Source organism: Pipra filicauda, unplaced genomic scaffold (genome assembly GCF_003945595.2).
Source record: "Pipra filicauda isolate LSUMZ 115617 unplaced genomic scaffold, ASM394559v2 scaffold172_size1731463_pilon, whole genome shotgun sequence".
In the NCBI taxonomy this organism is placed as follows: Eukaryota; Metazoa; Chordata; class Aves; order Passeriformes; family Pipridae; genus Pipra; species Pipra filicauda.
Window position 1 is genome coordinate 1,689,594 of NW_024104240.1, and position 18,169 is coordinate 1,707,762.

The following is an 18,169-nucleotide window of genomic DNA, read 5'->3' on the forward strand; positions in this document are numbered from 1 at the left end:
CCCCCCTCCCACCCCCTGGGGGGGGGATGTCCCATCGCCCCCTCCCCGCACTCCCCCCCTTCCCTTTTCCCCCTCGCCGGGCATCGCCCCTGCGGGGCCGCTCGACCCCCTCCCCGCACTTACCCGGGGGGGGGGGCTGGCTTCCCGAGGGCGGGGGGGTGTCCCCGGGGCCGGGGGGGTGCAGGGGGGGTCCCCGGGGCGGCGGGGGCTGCTCGGGGGCCGCGGCGGCGGCGGCGGCGGCGGCGGGGGCTGCTCCGCTCCGCCCGCCCGCAGGGTCCTAGCGCCGCCCGCCCGCCCGCCCTACAACCCCCCCCTCGTTCACGGCCGCCCCCCAAGCAGCCCCGGGGGGGGGGACCCCAATGTGCGCCCCCAGAGCGGGGGGGGCGTCCGCCCCCCCCGCTCTGGGGGCGCACATTGGGGCTCCCCCCCCCCGGGGCTGCCGCGCTCGCCTCTGTGTCCCCAAAAAGGGTGGGGGGTCCCTCGTGGGGGGGGTGTCCCTTTTTGGGGTGTGGGGGGGGAATTGTGACAAGTGACCCGGGGGGGGGGAGGGGGGTGTGGGTGACGCGATGTCCACCCCCGCGCGCGTCACGTGCCCCGGCGTGACGGGGGCGCCCAAAAATAACCCCACCCCAAAAATAAAACCCCCGCGGCACCTCGGCTGAACCCGGGAAAATTCCAGGGGCCCCCCCCCGCGGGAAACGGCGGGAATAAGCGGCTGGAACGGACGGGCGCGGGGGCCGAAGGGGATCCATCCTGCTCGGGATGATCCACGGAGAGACCCCCCCCACACACACACTCCCGGGGTGGGAATTCGTGTGGGAGCGAATTCCTGAGGACACCCCGCCCTGGGGGGGGGGCAACCCGAGGGTACCCCCCGAGCTTGGCACCGACGGAACCCCAAAATCTGCCCCCCCGCCAGTGCCCGTCATCTGGGCACCCCAGGACCTCAGCACCCTGGCACCCCGGGATCCCAGCCCCCAAGCACCCCACTGTCCCAGCACCCAAAATCTGGGCACCCCTCTATCCCAACACCCCAGCACCCAAAATCTGGGCACCCCTCTATCCCAACACCTCAGCACCCAAAATCTGGGCACCCCTCTATCCCAACACCCCAGTACCCAAAATCTGGGCACCCCAGTGTCCCAACACCCCAGTACCCAAAATCTGGGCACCCCAGTGTCCCAGCACCCTGGCACCTCAATGTCCTGGCACCTCATTGCCCCCCAGTCTCAAGGCATCAACACCCCAGCACCCGTCATCTTGGCACCCCTCTGTCCCAGCACCCCAATACCTCAGTGTCCTGGCACCCCAGCACCCTGCCCCCAAGGGTGGCACACCCTGGCACCCCAGTACCTCAGCACCCCACCACCCTGAAACTGTCGGCACCCCAATATCGGGGTACCCCAGTGCCCCAGCACCTCAATACCTCAGCACCCCGGCACCCAGTGCCCCCCACCCTGGCACTGCTGGCACCCCAGGGCCCAGTGCCTTGGCACCCCAATACCTCAGCACCCCAGCACCCCAGTACCTCAGTAGCTCAGCACCCTGGCACTCAGTGCCCCAGTACCCAGAGTCCAGGTACCCCAGTGCCCATTATCTTGGCAGCCCGGAACCCCAGCACCCCGATACTCCAGGACTGCAGCACCCTGACACCCAGCACCCAGTGCCCCGGGATACCCCTATCCCAGCACCCTGTACCCTGTACCCCGAGATACCCCTATCCCAGCACCCTGTACCCAGTGCCCCGGGATACCCCTATCCCAGCACCCTGTACCCCGGGATACCCCTATCCCAGCACCCTGTACCCTGTACCCCGGGATACCCCTATCCCAGCACCCTGTACCCCGGGATACCCCTATCCCAGCACCCTGTACCCCGGGATACCCCTATCCCAGCACCCTGTACCCTGTACCCCGGGATACCCCTATCCCAGCACCCTGTACCCCGGGATACCCCTATCCCAGCACCCAGTGCCCCGGGATACCCCTATCCCAGCACCCTGTACCCCGGGATACCCCTATCCCAGCACCCAGTGCCCCGGGATACCCCTATGTGGGGGCACACACCCGTTTGGGGGCACACACATGGGGGGGGCATACCCATGTAAGGGGGCACATGCATGTCCTGAGGTGTGCACGCACGTGTTTGGGGGCACACGTGTGGGCACATACATGTCATGGGGTGTGCACACCCATGTAGGGGGCACACGTGTCCCGTGGTGCACACACACGTGTTTGGGGGCACACACATGTTTGGGGGCACACATGTTTAGGGGCACACACGTGTCCCGGGGTGTGCACACATGTTTGGGGGCACACCTGTGTTGGGGGAGCACACACCCGTGTAGGGGGGCACACACCCATGTTTGGGGGCACACACCCCCGTGTTTGGGGGCACACACACCCATGTTGGGGGGGCACACACCCATGTTGGGGGGCACACACACATGTTGGGGGGCACACACACATGTTGGGGGGGGCACACACACATGTTGGGGGGGCACACACCCGTGTAGGGGGGCACACACCCATGTTTGGGGGGGCACACACACCCATGTTGGGGGGCACACACCCGTGTTGGGGGGGCACACACACACATGTTGGGGGGCACACACCTGTGTTGGGTGGCACACACCCGTGTAGAGGGGCACACACCCGTGTTTGGGGGCACACACACATGTTGGGGGGCACACACCCGTGTTGGGGGCACACACACATGTTGGGGGGCACACACCCGTGTTGGGGGCACACACCCATGTTGGGGGTGTGTAGGGGGGCACACACCCGTGTTTGGGGGCACACACGTGTCCCGAGGAGCACACACGTGTGCGGGTGCTGCTGCCACACGCGTGTGCCCACTCCAGCCCGGCCCCCCCCGCGCCCCCCAAGGTGCCCCCGCGCCCAGAGCCGGGGGGGTCGGGCAGGGATTAATCCCGGATTAAAGCGGGAACATGGGGACGATCCAAGGACAGAATTCCCCGGGTGGTTCCGCGGGACCCCCGGCCCGGGGGGTTTGGGGTGCGGGGAACAGGCGAGGGGGGACCCCCTGTCCCGTGTCCCGGGGGTCCCCTGGAATTCCCACCCCCCCTTTCCCATAAAAAGCTGCCTCATCCCAGCACGGTTTGTTCCGGCTCTTTTCCCTCTAATTTTGGACCCAAAATCCGGCACAAATGTTTGGAGCTAAAAATACTCCCGGGAGGCAGAGCGGGGGGGGGAGGGGCACCGGGAGGGCGGGGGGGGCACCCGAGGGGGGAACCGGGGGGGGCCTCCATCCCAGGGGGGTCGGGATGGGGTCAGGAGGGGGGATTTGGGGTGGAATGGGGGCTGTGGGGCTGGGGCTGGGATGGGAAGGAATGGGATGGGATAGGATGGGATGGGATGGGATGGGATGGGATGGGATGGGATGGGGATGAAGGCCAGGATGCAACGGGATGGGATGGAGGACTGGGGATGGAGACAGGGATGGGGATGAGAATGGGAACAGGGATGGGCATAAGAACCAGGATGGGATTGGATGGAATGGGGACAAGATGGGATGGGGATGGGAACAGAGGACAGGGATGAGAATGAGGATGGGAGGGAATGGGGATGGGGAACAGGGCAGGGATGGGATTGGAGGGGATGGGGGGGAATGGGGATCAAGAGGGGGATGGGGATTAGGATGAGGATGGGAATGATGGGAATGGGGACAGGGATAAGAACGAGAATTGTGATGGGTGACAGGGATGGAGATGAGGACTGGGAGAGGGATGGGGACAGGGATGAGGGCAAGGATGAGATGGATGGGATGGGGATGAGGATGAGGACAGGGATGGGATGGGGATGATGGGGATGGGGATGTGGGATAGCGTTGGGGATGAGGATGAGGACAGGGATGGGATGGGGATGATGGGGATGGGGATGTGGGATAGCGTTGGGGACGAGGATGAGGACAGGGACAGGGATGGGATTGGGATGATGGAGATGGGGACGGGGACAGATGTCGATAAGGATGGGGATGGAGAGAGGGGTCAGGATGGAATGGGACAGGGACAAGGATGAGGATGGAGACGGGGTTGGGGATGGAGAGGGGGCCAGACCCGGGTCTGATGGGTCCCGGTGATCCCGGGTGGTCCCGGTGGGTCCCGATGATCCCGGTGGGTCCTGGGTGGTCCCGGGTGGTCCCGGTGGGTCCCAGTGATCCCGAGTGGTCCTGGTGATCCCGGGTGGTCCCGGGTGGTCCCGGTGATCCCGGGTGGTCCCGGGTGGTCCCGGTGGGTCCCGGTGATCCCGGGTGGTCCCGGTGGGTCCCGGTGGTCCCGGGTGGTCCCGGTGGTCCCGGGTGGTCCCGGTGATCCCAGGTGGTCCCGGGTGGTCCCGGTGGGTCCCGGGTGGTCCCGGTGATCCCGGGTGGTCCCGGGTGGTCCCGGGTGGTCCCGGCTCTCCGCGGGTTAACCCCGAGCGCTGCCACCATTGGCCGAGCGCGGCGCGGGGCAGCCAATGGGGACGCGCCGTGCGCGCCGGCCCCGCCCCCAGAGCCGTCCGGGCAGCGCCGCTCGGGGACGGTCGGGAAAGATCGGAGAGAATCGGAACCGCTCGGAACCGCTCGGGGACCATCGGAACCGCTCGGGGACCGTCGGAACCGCTCGGGCCGGGCCGGGCCCGTTCGGGTCGGTTCGGCTGCGCTCGGGAAGGTTCGGGAAGGATCGGGGCGGTTCGGCCGCTCTCGGCCCGGTTCGGCCCGGCCCGCTCGGCTCCGCCCGGATCGGTTCGGCCCCGCTCGGCTCGGTTCGGCCCCGCTCGGCTCGGTTCGGCTCCGCTCGGGTTCGCTCGGCTCGGTTCGGTTCGGCCTCCTTGGGCCCCGCCCGGCCCCGCTCGGCTCGGACCGGCCCGGCTCGGACCAGCCCGGCCCGGCCCCGCTCTAGGCCCGGCCCGGCCCCGGTGGTAACGCCCGGGGGGTGGGGGGTGGGGGGGGCTGAGCATCCTCCGCCGGCCCCGGGACTGGGGGAGGGGAACCGGGGAGGGACGAGGCGGGGGAACCGGGCGGGCCGTGACAGCGGGGACATGTCGTGACAGCGGGGACATGTCGTGACAGCGGGGACAGGGCCACCCCGCACTGTGACCCGCGTGGGAAGTGACCCCGCGGCACCTGTGACACCAGGGGACCGACCCCTCCCCCCCACTGTGACACTGAGGGACCACCGGGGACAGAGACACTGCACGGTGTGACACCGAGGGACAGAGACACTGCACGGTGTGACACCAAGGGACAGAGACACTGCACGGTGTGACACCGGGGGACAGAGACACTGCATGTCGTGACACCGGGGACAGAGACACTGCACGGTGTGACACCGAGGGACAGAGACACTGCACGGTGTGACACCGACAGACAGAGACACTGCACGGTGTGACACCGGGGGGACAGAGACACTGCACGGTGTGACACCGGGGGGACAGAGACACTGCACGGTGTGACACCGACGGACAGAGACACTGCACGGTGTGACACCGGGGGACAGAGACACTGCACGGTGTGACACCGAGGGGACAGAGACACTGCACGGTGTGACACCGAGGGGACAGAGACACTGCACGGTGTGACACCGGGGGGACAGAGACACTGCACGGTGTGACACCGGGGGGACAGAGACACTGCACGGTGTGACACCGACGGACAGAGACACTGCACGGTGTGACACCGGGGGACAGAGACACTGCACGGTGTGACACCGAGGGGACAGAGACACTGCACGGTGTGACACCGGGGACAGAGACACTGCACGGTGTGACACCGGGGACAGAGACACCGCATGTCGTGACACCGAGGGACCACAGCCACCCCACAGTGTGACACCAGGGGACCTCAGCCTCTCCATGCCGTGACACCAGGGGACAAAGCCACCCCCTCAGTGACACTGAGGAACCACAGCCACCCAGCACCGTGACACTGAGTGACAGAGCCACCCCAGACTGTGACACCAAGGGGCAGAGCCACCCAGCGCGGTGACACCACGTGAGCCCTGAGCCCGGCTGGGCTGTGACAGCGGGTGACTGAAGCCACCCCGGAGCACAGAGTGTGACACTGGTGACAGCCACCACACCCTGCACCACTGGGGGACCAGTGACTGGTCAGTGACAGTCACCCCGGGCTGTGACAGCAGGTGACTGAAGCCACCCTGGATGGTGACACTGGCTGAGCCCCAAGCCTGCTGTGACACTGGGTGACTGAAGCCACCCTGGACCGTGACTCTGGGTGACCCAACCACCCCACTCTGCAGCACCAGGTGACCCCCCCTGGCTGGTGACACTGGGTGAGCCCCGGCCCCAGCACGTGCTGTGACACCGTGTGACCGAGCCACCCTGGACCGTGACACCGGGTGACCAACTCACCCCACCCGGGGACACGGGGTGACCAACCCACCCCGGACTGTGACTCTGGGTGACTGACCCACCCCTCCTGGGGACACGGGGTGACCAACCAACCCCACCTGGGACGGGACTGAACCCGCCCCGTCCCCCACCCCGGGTGTCCTCCCGGCTGCCCCGTGCCCTCACACAGCCATGGGCACGCCCGGGGGTGCCCCGTCCCCGCCGTCCCCGCCGTCCCCACTGTCCCTGCTGCTGGCCCTGGCCCTGCTGTGCCCGGGGGGCTCGGCGGGCGGGTCCTGCCCCGCTCACTGCATCTGCGCCTCCAACCTGCTGAGCTGCTCGCAGGCCAACCTGAGCCTGGTGCCGTCGCCGCTGCCGCGCTTCGCCTCCGTGCTGGACCTGAGCCACAACAACGTGTCGCGGCTGCGCGGGGACTGGAGCCCGGCGCGGCTCCCGCACCTGCACACGCTGCTGCTGAGCCACAACGGGCTGGCCTTCGTGTCCACCGAGGCCTTCGCGGCCGTGCCCCGCCTGCGCCACCTCGACCTGTCCAACAACCGCCTGCGCGCGCTCGACGAGAACCTGTTCAGCGACCTGGGCGAGCTGGAGGTGCTGCTGCTCTACAACAACGAGATCTCCAGCGTGGACCGCACGGCCTTCGAGAACCTGGGCCGGCTGCGCAAGCTCTACCTGGGCCGCAACCGCATCGCCCGCTTCCCGCTGGAGCTGCTGCGCGAGGGCTCGCGGCTGCCGCGCCTGGCGCTGCTCGACCTGTCGGCCAACCGGCTGCGCGCCGTGCCCGCCGGGGAGCTGCAGGCGCTGCCCGCCTGGCTGCGCGACCGCCTCTACCTGCACGACAACCCGCTGGGCTGCGACTGCGCCCTGTTCCAGCTGCTCGCCCGCGGCCGCCGCCGCCGCCTCAGCGCCGTGCTGGACTTCCAGGAGGAGCTGACGTGCCACCTGCCCGGCTCCCCGCACGCCTCCGTGGCCATCCTGGAGCTGGCGGGGCGGCAGCCCCTCAACTGCAGCGAGGCGCGCGAGGCCGTGCTGGAGGCTCACCTCGGCGACAGCGTCACCCTGGGCTGCGACAGCCGCTGGCAGGACGGCAGCCGCCACTGGGTGACGCCGGCGGGGGACAGGGTGATGCCGGGGGACGGCGGCGGCAACGGCACGGCGGCCCTGCTGGCCAACGGCAGCCTGGAGCTGCGGGCGCTGCGGGCCGAGGACGCGGGCACCTACGCGTGCTGGGTGGCGGGGCCGCTGCTCAACGAGACCCTCTACGTGGAGCTGCTGGTGCACAACTTCACCCTGCACGGCCCCCACGACACCCTGAACACGGCCTACACCACGCTGGTGGGCTGCATCCTGAGCGTGGTGCTGGTGCTCATCTACCTGTACCTGACCCCCTGCCGCTGCTGCTGCTGCCGCGCCGCCGAGAAGGCGCCGGCGCCGCGCGACGACAGCATCAACTCCTCGGTGCTCAGCACCACCCCCAACCACGACGGGGGGCACGGCGAGCCCCGGCCTGCCCCGGGGGGCGGCCCCGGGCAGAACGGCAGGTTCAAGGGAGGGGGGGGGACCCCCCCGCCGGCCGCCCCCCGGGGCCCCAAGGGGCAGAGGAAGGTGTCTGACCCCGACTCGGTGAGTTCGGTGTTCTCCGACACCCCCATCGTGGTGTGAGCGGCGCCGGGGACGGGCCCCGGGATGTCCCGTGAGCTGTCCCCGGGAAGGAGGGGTGGCCGAACCCCACTGCCGCATCCCCGGCTTGGGGGTCACCCCGTTGCCCCCCAGGACTGAGCGTTGCCGCCGCCCCCCCTCTGCCGAGGTCACTGTCACTGCGGGACCACGAGGGACGAGCGCGTGAATGGGGCGGTCCCCAGGCAGGAGGGGGGGCCGGATCCGCACCACCGTGTCCTCAGCTTGGGGGTGACCCCACTGCCCCCCAGGACCTGCCGAGGGCACTGCGAGGGACGAGGCTGTGCGAGGACACCGGCAGGACACCATGGGGACAGTCCCAGGAACACCCCATGTCCCCACTGCTGCCGTGACAGTCCCCAGGCAGGAGGGGTGGCCGGACCCCCAGCACCGTTTCCCCAGCTTTGGGGGTCATGGCATCGCCCCCCAGGACCGAGATCACCCCGGGAAACCCCCCGAGGTCACCGTGGGACCGTGAGGGACAAGGATGTGAGGGGACACGGTGGGGACAGTCCCAGGCACCCCGTGTGTCCTCACTGCTGCTGGGACCTGTCCCTGGCAGAGGGGTGACCGGACCCCCAGCACTGTGTCCCCAGCTTGGGGGGGTCACCCCATCGCCCCCCAGGACCGCCCCCACTCACTGTGGGACCGCGAGGGACAAGGGTGTGGGGGACACCAGAAGGACCCCCCAGGGACACCCCCTGTCCCCCCCACTGCTGTGACAGTCCCCAGAACGGAGGTGTGGCCAGACCCCCCCACACTGTGTCCCCAGCTTGGGGGTCACCCCATCGCCTCCCCAGGACCCCCCCAGGGCACTGTGGGGACAGTGTGGGTACCGCAGAGCAGGGGGGGCCCCACTGGTGACAGTGACAGCACCGTGACCCCCCCAGCACCCCCCAGGAGCAGCAGCCTCCCTGTGCAAGGGCAGTGCCCCCCCGCAGCCCCAGCCCCCCCAGTCTTCACTGCCCCCCACCCGCGGCATGTGAGCCCCCAGCATGACCCCCCCGGGGAGCACGAGCCCCCCTGGGAAGGGGGCACCAGGGGTGTGCCCCCCCCCGAACCCCCCCAACACCCTCCTGAGCCCCCCTGCAGCCCCCCCCGCGAGGAGAGCACCCCCCGCACGCAGGGGGGGACCCCGGGGGTCCCAGCCCTCCAAAGGGTGCCCTGTGTGCCCCCCTCGCCCCCCCGGCCGTACCCCCCCCCGCGCTGATGCCTTGGCCAAAATAAACCTGTTCCCCCCCCCGTGTCTGTGCTGCCCTCGGCCGGGTTTGGGGGGGCTCCAAGGGGGGGTCCCTTTGGCGGGGGGCGGGGACAAGGACACAGTGACAGTGCCGGGGGACCCTCCGGGGGAAGAGAGTCGGGGGGGGCTCTGCTGCCGTCGGGGGGGATGGGAGGGGAGCAAGGGGGGGGACAGGACGGTGGGGGGTCACCCCGGTCACTCCCCAGTGCCCCCAGGGCCCCGCTGACCCCTGGGGCTGTGCTGGGAGGGGGGCTCAGGGCAGCCCCCCAGGCCAGCCCCGTGTTCACCCCCATCCCACTGCCCCCCAGCACCCCAATGACCCCCCCAGCACCCCAATGACCCAACACCCCTCTGACCCAGCACCCAGGGGGGTGTGCACCCCACCGGGGGGGTGTACCCCAGTGGGGGTGTCTGTACCTTATCCGGGGGGGTGTCCCCCATTAGGGGTGTGTACCCCATTGGGGGAGGTCTGTACCCCACCCGGGGGTGTGTACCCCATTAGGGGGATGTGTACCCCCCCAGGTGTGTGTACCCCCCCAGGTGTGTGTACCCCCCCCCGGGCTGTGTGTAGCCCACCCAAGGAGTGTGTACCCCACTGGGGGGGCTGTGGCCCACCAGGGCTGTGTGTGGCCCACCGGGGTGATGTGTCCCTCATTAGGGAGGTCTGTACCCCCCCCCAGGTGTGTTTACCCCACCTCGGGGAATGTGTAGCCCACCCAAGGGTGTGTGTACCCCATTAGGGGGTTCTGTACCCCATTAGGGGGGTGTGCACCCCATTAGAGGGGTCTGTAGCCCACCCAGGGGGGTTTGTACCCACCCAGGGCTGTGTGTAGCCCACCGAGGGGGTCTGTAGCCCACCCAAGGGGGCCGCACCCCCACACCGAGGCAGACAGCAGGACCCCCAACCCAGAGCTGGTACCCAGAACTTTATGCGCCCCCGCACAGCCGCGGACCCCCCCCGGGTGACACACAGACCCCCCGACCCCGAGCGGGACCCCCGGCATTGCCCGGCCCCCCCTCCTGGAGCATCCGACCCCCCCCCACGGCTCCAACCCAGCGACGCCCCCTCCCCAGGCTGGCGGCCGGCGCGAGGACCCGGGGCCGGGGGGGTCCCGGGGGGGTCCCAGGGGGGGTCACTGCTTGTCGATGGCGCCCTGCTCGGCATCGCTGTCCCGCACCGGGGGGGGCCGCAGCCACGGCGTCTCCCGCAGCACGAACCAGCAATTCCCGGCCCAGAGCAGGAAATTCAGGAACCCGAAAAGCTGCGGGAACGGGGGACGGGGAGAGGGGAGAGGGAGAGGGGAGAGGGGAGAGGGAACGGGGATGGGGAGAGGGGATGGGGAGAGGGAGAGGGGACAGGGATAGAGGACAGAGAGAGGGGACGGGGAGGGGAGAAGGGAGAGGGGGAAGGAAGAGGGTCGCATGGGGCACCCACGGGTGAGAACAGCACCCGGCACCCCACACACCCCCTGAGCTTCGAGCACCGTGTGTGTCCCGTGTGCCCTGGGCACCCCATGGACCCCCCACACCCCATACATCCCCTACATCCCACATATCCTATACACCCCACACACCCCATACATCTCCTACATCCCACATATCCTATACACCCCACACACCCCATACATCCCCTACATCCCAAATATCCTATACACCCCACACACCCCATACATCCCGAAATCCCACACACCCCATACGTCCTCAAATCCCACACACCTTATAGACTCCACATATCCCCAAATCCCACACACCCCATACATCCCCAAATCCCATACACCCCCTATATCCCATACATCCATATACCCCATACACCCCCTGGACCCCAAACACCCACCCCGGGGGTCCCCCATGGCTGGGGAGGTTTCCTGGGGGTGCAGGGTGGGTCCCACAGCCCATGGGGCCTGGTGGGAGGGGGGTGGACGCCGTGGCCGTGGGGGGTTCCCACCCCATTCCCACCTGTGTTCCCACCTATTCCCAGATGTTCCTCCATTCCCACGTGTGTTCCCACCCCATTCCCACCTGTGTTCCCACCTATTCCCAGATGGTTCTCCATTCCCACGTGTGTTGCCACCCCGTTCCCACATGTGTTCCCCTGTTCCCATGTGTGTTCCCCCATTCCCACTGCCCTCTCCTGGCCAAGCTTGGGAACCCAGCAATGCCCAGCTCTGCCTGAAACCCCACAAACCCCCTCCCCAAGGGCACAATCACACCCATGTGCCCACATATGCCCACATGTACCCCATAAGGGCTGGGGAGCACTCAGTTCCACTCAAAGTCCCAAAACCCCATCCCCAAGGGCACAATCACACCCTTGTGCCCTTGTGTGCCCCACAAGGCCCAGGGGTCACTCAGCTCCACTCAAACCCCCCTGAACCCACTTCCTCAAGTGACCACCCCCCATGCCCACGCCGATGCCGCCGGCCGCGCCTCACCCTGGAGATGTTGGCCAGAAATTCCATAAACCCCATAAACCCCATAAATACTCACCCTGGAGATGTTGGCCAGAAGTCCCATAAACCCCATAAACCCCATAAACCCCATACTCACCATGGAAATGTTGGTCAGGAACCCCATAAATCCCATAAACCCCCATACTCACTGTGGAGATATTGGCCAGAAACCCCATAACCCCCATACTCACCATGGAGATGTCAGCCAGAAACCCCAGAAACCCCAGAAACCCCATACTCACCATGGAGATGTTGGCCATAATCCCGCTCTCACTCACCACGAAGATGTTGGCCATAAACCCCACAGACCCCATCCTCACTCACCACGGAGATGTTGGCCATAAACCCCACAGACCCCATCCTCACTCACCACGGAGATGTTGGCCAGAACAAACCCCACGAACCCATCCTCACTCACCATGGAGATGTTGGCCATAAACCCCACAGACCCCATCCTCACTCACCACGGAGATGTTGGCCAGCCCCATGGCGGGCGTGGTGCCGGGGCTGCAGCGCACGCCCTCGTCCTGGCACACGGCCATGGCGCCCAGCAGGGCCCCGGGGCGCGTGGCCGCCTTCACGTCGCTCAGCCCCTTCCCCCAGGCTGCCGCTGCCACCAGCCAGAAGAAGGCGAAGCACACGGTGACACAGAAATCCTGCGGGAGCGGGAGCGGGGAATCACAGTCACGGAGTCATGGAATCAGAGAACGAGAGACTCAGCTGGGCTGGGAAAGCCAAAACTTGAGCTGTGCCGGGGGAGGTTTAGGTTGGATATTGGGAAGAGGCTCTTTCCCGAGAGTGCTCAGCCATTGGAATGGGCTGCCCAGGGAGGGGGTGGATTCTCCATCCCTGGAGGTGTTGAAGCACAGACTGGATGTGGCATCAGTGCCATGGGCTGGGAACCACGGCGGGGTTGGATCAAGGGTTGGACTGGATGATCTCGGAGGTCATGGAATCAGAGAGTCACAGAATCAACCAGGTTGGGAAAGACCTCTCCAGGGATGGAGAATCCACCCTCTCCCTGGGCAGCCCATTCCAATGGCTGAGCACTCTCTCGGGAAAGAACCTCTTCCCAATATCCAACCTAAACCTCCCCTGGCACAGCTCAAGGCCCTCTTGTCCTACTGCTGCTTCCTGGGAGCAGAGCCCGAATTCCCCCCGGCTCCCCCCTCCTGTCAGGGAGTTGCAGAGAGTGAGAAGGTCTCCCCTGAGCCTCCTCTTCTCCAGGCTGAGCCCCCCCAGCTCCCTCAGCCTCTCCTCATGGGAATTGTGCTCCAGACCCTTCCCCAGCCTCGTTGCCCTTCCCTGGACATGGAAGGGGGGTCAGGCACCGGGAGGGGCTGCCCAGGGGGTGGGGGGTGGGAAGGGGTCCAGGGGACGGGGTCTGGGGGCTCATGGGGTGCCGGCACTGCTGGGGCGGGGGTTGGACCCAATGAGCTTAAAGGTCTCTCCCAACGCTGATGATCCCATGATTCTGTTCTGGGATTATCAATGATTCCGGTCCCCTGGGATGGAGGGAATAACCAGGCTGGGGTAGGTCCTTGGGAATGGGGAGGACGGATGGAATAACCAGGCTGGGATGGTCTCCTTGGGAATGGAGGGAATAATGGAAATTGTTGGAATAACCAGGCTGGGGTGGTTCCTTGGGAATGGAGATGGATGGAATAACTGGGCTGGGGTGATCCCCTGGGACGGAGGGAATAATGGAAATAATCAGGCTGAGGTGGCTCCTTGGGAATGGAGTGAATGATAGAAATTGCTGGAATAACCAGGCTGGGGTGAGGGATGATGGGGATGGAGGGAATAGCCAGGGTGGGGTGATCCCCTGGAATGGAAGGAGTAATGGAAATGGCTGGAATAGCCAGGCTGGGGTGGTCCCCTGGGAATAGGGATGGATGGAACAAGCAGAGCCCATCGAACCTCCCCAGGGGTGGCACGGCCACCCTGGCACCGCTCCCTGGGTGGGAGACACGAGCTCGTCCCTGCGGGAACTGCCGGGGTTGACGCTTTTCCCCGGAAAACTCATCCCTCCTTCAACACGAATATTCCCACGCACCCCCCCCTCCCCCACGGCCCGGGACCCCCCCGCTGGATCGGGGGGTGCCGGGGGGTCGTTCCCATCTTACCCCGAAGGGGAGCTTGGTGTTCTGGGAGTAGAGGGAATGGAAGCGGAGGTAGATCCCCAGGGCTGCCATGGAGTACAGGAAGCAGAAGATCCCCAGGGTCACGAAGAACTCGGCGGGGGCCGAGAAGTCGCCCACCAGGTACAGGGTGCGGGCCTCGGACTCGTCCTGGCAGTTCGGCATCCCGAAGGGAATCTGGTACAACCTGGGAGGGAGGGAGGGAGCGTCGGGGGATGGAGGGGGGAATAACCGGGCTGGGGTGGTTCCCTGGGATGGGGGGAATAATGGAAAGGGCTGGAATAACCAGGCTGGGGTGGCTCCTTGGGAGTGGGGATGGAGGGAATAACCAGGCTGGGGTGGTCTCCTGGGATGGAGGGAATAATGGAAAGGGCTGGAATAACCAGGCTGGGGTGAGGGATGGGGATGGAAGGAATAACCAGGCTGGAGTGGTCTCCTGGGATGGAGGGGTAGAGGGAATAACTGGGCTGGGGTGGTCCCCCAGGGCTGGAGGGATGGAAGGACCAGGCTGGGGTGGTCTCCTGGGAATAGGGGGAGGATGGGGATGGAGGGAATGACCAGGCTGGGGTGGTACCCTGGGAGGAGGGCACAGATCTGCTGCCAGGCCCGAGCCCGGATGCTTTTCCAGGGTGCAGTGCCCTGGCACAGGGCCGGTGGCACAGGGAGGGGGCAGAGCCGGTGGCTCAGGGCTGGCCTGGCTCCATCAGCACATTCCCAGATAAACTGGGATTCCCCTGGTGTTCCCTGATGAACGACAATCCCACTGGATGGTGGTGGGAACTGGAGCCACAGGGATCCCCTGTGACCCCAGGGACATCCCATGACCCCAGGGATGCCCTTTTATCCCAGGAATAATGCATGATCCCAGGGATGCCCTGTGATCCCAGGGATGCCCTTTTATCCCAGGAATGTCCATTGATCCCAGGGATGCCCCGTGCCCCCAGAGATGCCCCGTGCCCCCAGGGATGCCCCGTGCCCCCAGGGATGCCCCGTGCCCCCAGAGATGCCCCATGATGTCCCCATGGTGTCGGGGTGTGACGGGTCCCCATCAGGACACAGCCTCAGGGCCACGCCCGTGTCCCACGGGGGTCCTGGCAGTGGGAGGGGGGGTCTCACCCCAGCGCAGCCCCCTCGGGGAGGGACCCCGGGGGGGTTCCGGGGCTCAGCCCCCCCTCACCTGAAGGGGTAGCCGAACTGGACGGAGATGGCCGTCATGGCCCCGCTCTCACAGCGCACCATGGCCCCCGTCTCGCCGCTGAAGGAGCCGCAGGAGCCGAAGGCGAAGATGGCAAAGAGCTGCGGGAGAGGGGACGGGTCGGGGGGAGACCCCGCGGGGACCCCCCCTCATCCCGGAGGGGGTTTGCACTCCCCGGGGCTCAGTCCCGGGCAAAGTGCCACCCCGCAGCTGTCGGCCCCGGGTGGCAGCTGCTGGCACCGGGATTCCACTGGCACCGGGATTCCGCTGGCACCGGAATTTGAGGACGGGGGTGATGTTCGGGGGGGCATCAAGGCCGAGCCCACTCCCCTCCTCCTTTAATTTTCGGCGGCAGCCGAGCACCTGGGGGGTTTCCAGCCGGCCGTGATGGGACCCCCGGGGTCGTCCCGTCCCTCGGTGCCGCATTGCCCTTATCTCCGGGATGGGGGCGCCGGGAAAACCCCATTCCCGGAGTGTTTTCCCGCAGCTCTCCCCGGCCGAGCTCCCGCCTTCCCACCAAGTGGGGATTCCGAGCCTCCCAGTCCGGGCGTGGGCAGCCCCACGTGCGGCACCGAGGGGCGAAGCCGGGAATTCCGGTGGCTCCTCCTGGGATTTTTCCCTCTCGGTTTTGCTTTCGGGGTCTCTTCGCACACCCGGGGGCCTCCCTGGGTGGGATTATCCGACCCATGGAGCCGTGGGGTCGGGGGCAAAGCCCCCAGTCGGGTTGCTGCGGGTGGGAGATGCCCAAATCGGGCTGGAAACCGCCCCCGTGCCTCAGTTTCCCCCGGGAGCCCCCGGCCCCGGCGAGGCCGAGGCGCGGAAATGCCGCCCTGAAACCCAATCCCGCCGGGATCGGCCCTGGCACGGCCGGGCCGGGCCCGCGGGCACTCGGCTCAGCCCCCCCCGAGGGTCCCCCGGCCCAGGCCCCGCCGACCCCCGGACCCCTCCCCACCCCACCCAGCGCCTCCCGAGTCCGTGGGGGGACCCGCCCCCCGTGTCCCCGGTCCACCCCCCCGTGTCCCCGGCCCCCCCGGCCCGGCCGGGCACGGCCACCCGCTCAAGGTCACCGGGGGGGGACACGAGGCCCCGCACCCCAACCCCCGAACGGGGCCGGCGGGGGGGGCTCCGGGGTCCCCTCGTGCCGGGGGGCTCCAGGGGAGGGCGCGGGGGTCACTCACCCACTCGAGCACCTTGATGAAGCCCAGCGGCTCCTGCAGGCGGCCCCAGCGCAGCCCACCCAGGACACGGTCCTGCGGGGGGAGAGAGCCGGGAACACCGGGAACACGGGGGAGACAGGGATCACCGGGAACACCGGGATACAGGGGATACGGGGAATACAGGGGTCACCGGGAATACTGGGAATACAGGGGATATAGGGATCACCAGGAACACCGGGAATACGGGGGATACAGGGAATACAGGGATCATCGGGAATGCAGGGAATACAAGGATCACCGGGAACACTGGGAACACCGGGAATACAGGGAATAGAGGGATCACCGGGAATACTACAGGGATCATCGAGAATACAGGGAACACTGGGAGCACGGGGATTAGAGGGATCACCGGGAATACAGGGATCACCGGGAGCACCGGGAATACAGAGAAAACAGGGATCACCCGGAACACAGGGAGCACTGGGAATACAGGGAACACCTTGGACACCGGGAGCACTGGGAACACCGGGGGACCGGGAATACAGGGAATATCGGGAACACCGGGACGGCACCGCGAGGTGCCCTGGGGGACCGGGAAGCGCTCCAGGGAACAGGGGGGGTTGCACCCCCCGGGGAGCGGAGGGCGACCCGGGTGACGGGGGGGCTGCTCCAGGGGGCTGGGAAGCTGCTCCCGAGGAACCGGCGGGGCCACCACGGGATGGCCCCGGGCAGGGGGGGCAGCGACTGGGGAGCTGCTCCGGGAGGAGGGGTTACAACGGGGCACCGGGGGGCAGCTCCGGGGACAGGGGGGCTGCACCGGGGGGCTGTAACGGAGGGGCTGGGGGGCTTCGCCGGGGAACCGCGAGGACCTCACCGGGGGGCCAACGGGCCGGGGGCTGCCCCGGGAGGCTGGAACGCGGGGCAGGGGGAGCTGCAAGGTGGGACCGAGGGGGCGGCAGCGGGGCCTGCCCCGGGCTGGGGGTACCTCAGTGGGCTGGGGGCTGCTCCGAGGGAGAGGGGGGAGCGCCCCGAGGGACCGAGAGGCTGCTCGGGGGGACCGGGGGGGCTGCAACGGGATTGTCCTGGCCGGGGGAATTGAGGGTACCACACCGGGGGACCGGGAGGGCTGCTCAGGGCGTCGGGGGGACACCCCCGGGGCTGTCCCGAGGGACCGGGGGGGCTGCAGTGGGATTGCCCCGGGCTGGGGCAGCTCCGGGGGACCGGGGGCTAAACCGGGGCTCGCCCGGGGCGGCTGCACCGGGACACTGTGGGGCTTCTCCGGGGGTTGGTACCGGCCCCCTGGGGGACACTGGGGGTTGCCCCGGGGGTCTGTCATCGAGGGGCCGCGCCGGGAGCCCGCCCGGTGGACCCGGAGCCCTACCTGGAGCCGGGTCGCTTTGTCACCGGCCGCGGGGGCTCCGGGCTCGGCCATGGCCGGGCCGGGGGCGGTCGGTGCTGCCTCCGCCGCCCGCTGGGACCGCTCCGCTGCCGGAGCCGCCGCCGGGCACCCCCCGCCCCCGGGCCGGGCGGCCCCGCCCCCTCGCCCCCCCGGGCCGCCCCCCGGAGCAGCCCCCCCGGCTCACACCCCTCCCCCGGGCCAGCCCCCACCCCGGGCCGCCCCTGTACCCCCGCCCAGTGCGGGGGGGTCCGTGTGTCCGTCTGTCCGTCCATCGGCTCCTCCGAGCCCCCGTCAGTCGGGGACGCTGGGACGGCACGAGGGTCCCGCCGGGGCCGCACCGGGTGCTGGGCTTTGGGGTCCCGGCACGGCCTGGGGACACCCTGGCGGCTCTGCCCTGGCACCCGTGGCCCCCTCCCGTAGCCCTTTTCCTGTCCCACTCCCCGGGACCCCCTCCCCAACTCCCTCCCCGGTACGCCCTTTCCCGGTACCTCCTCCCGGGACCCCCTTCCTTGTGCCCCTCCCCAGTGCCCCGTCTCGGTATC

At 68.0% G+C, this 18,169-nt stretch overlaps 2 protein-coding genes across 3 annotated transcripts; one reads left to right on the top strand and one right to left on the bottom strand.

The window, feature by feature from the left end:
• Window positions 1-4,526: 4,526 nt before the first annotated feature.
• On the top strand, window positions 4,527-9,290 carry AMIGO1 (adhesion molecule with Ig like domain 1). 2 transcript variants are annotated; one of them, XM_039379703.1, is made up of 2 exons: window positions 4,527-7,868; window positions 7,947-9,290. In XM_039379703.1, exons 1-2 carry the CDS (start codon window positions 6,543-6,545, stop codon window positions 8,028-8,030), a joined length of 1,410 nt encoding a protein of 469 aa, XP_039235637.1. In that variant the 5' UTR covers window positions 4,527-6,542; the 3' UTR covers window positions 8,031-9,290. The 2 variants fall into 2 exon arrangements, with proteins under 2 accessions (XP_039235637.1, XP_027571520.2); XM_027715719.2 differs by having other exon boundaries at window positions 4,528-9,290.
• Window positions 9,291-10,418: 1,128 nt separating this feature from the next.
• Window positions 10,419-17,714, bottom strand: SYPL2 (synaptophysin like 2). The gene is made up of 6 exons (XM_039379705.1): window positions 17,610-17,714; window positions 16,250-16,321; window positions 15,054-15,172; window positions 13,862-14,063; window positions 12,200-12,391; window positions 10,419-10,547 (listed from the first exon to the last, which is right to left on the bottom strand). The coding sequence occupies exons 1-6, from the start codon at window positions 17,658-17,660 to the stop codon at window positions 10,419-10,421; spliced, it is 765 nt and encodes a 254-aa protein (XP_039235639.1). The 5' UTR covers window positions 17,661-17,714.
• Between the last annotated feature and the right edge of the window lie 455 nt (window positions 17,715-18,169).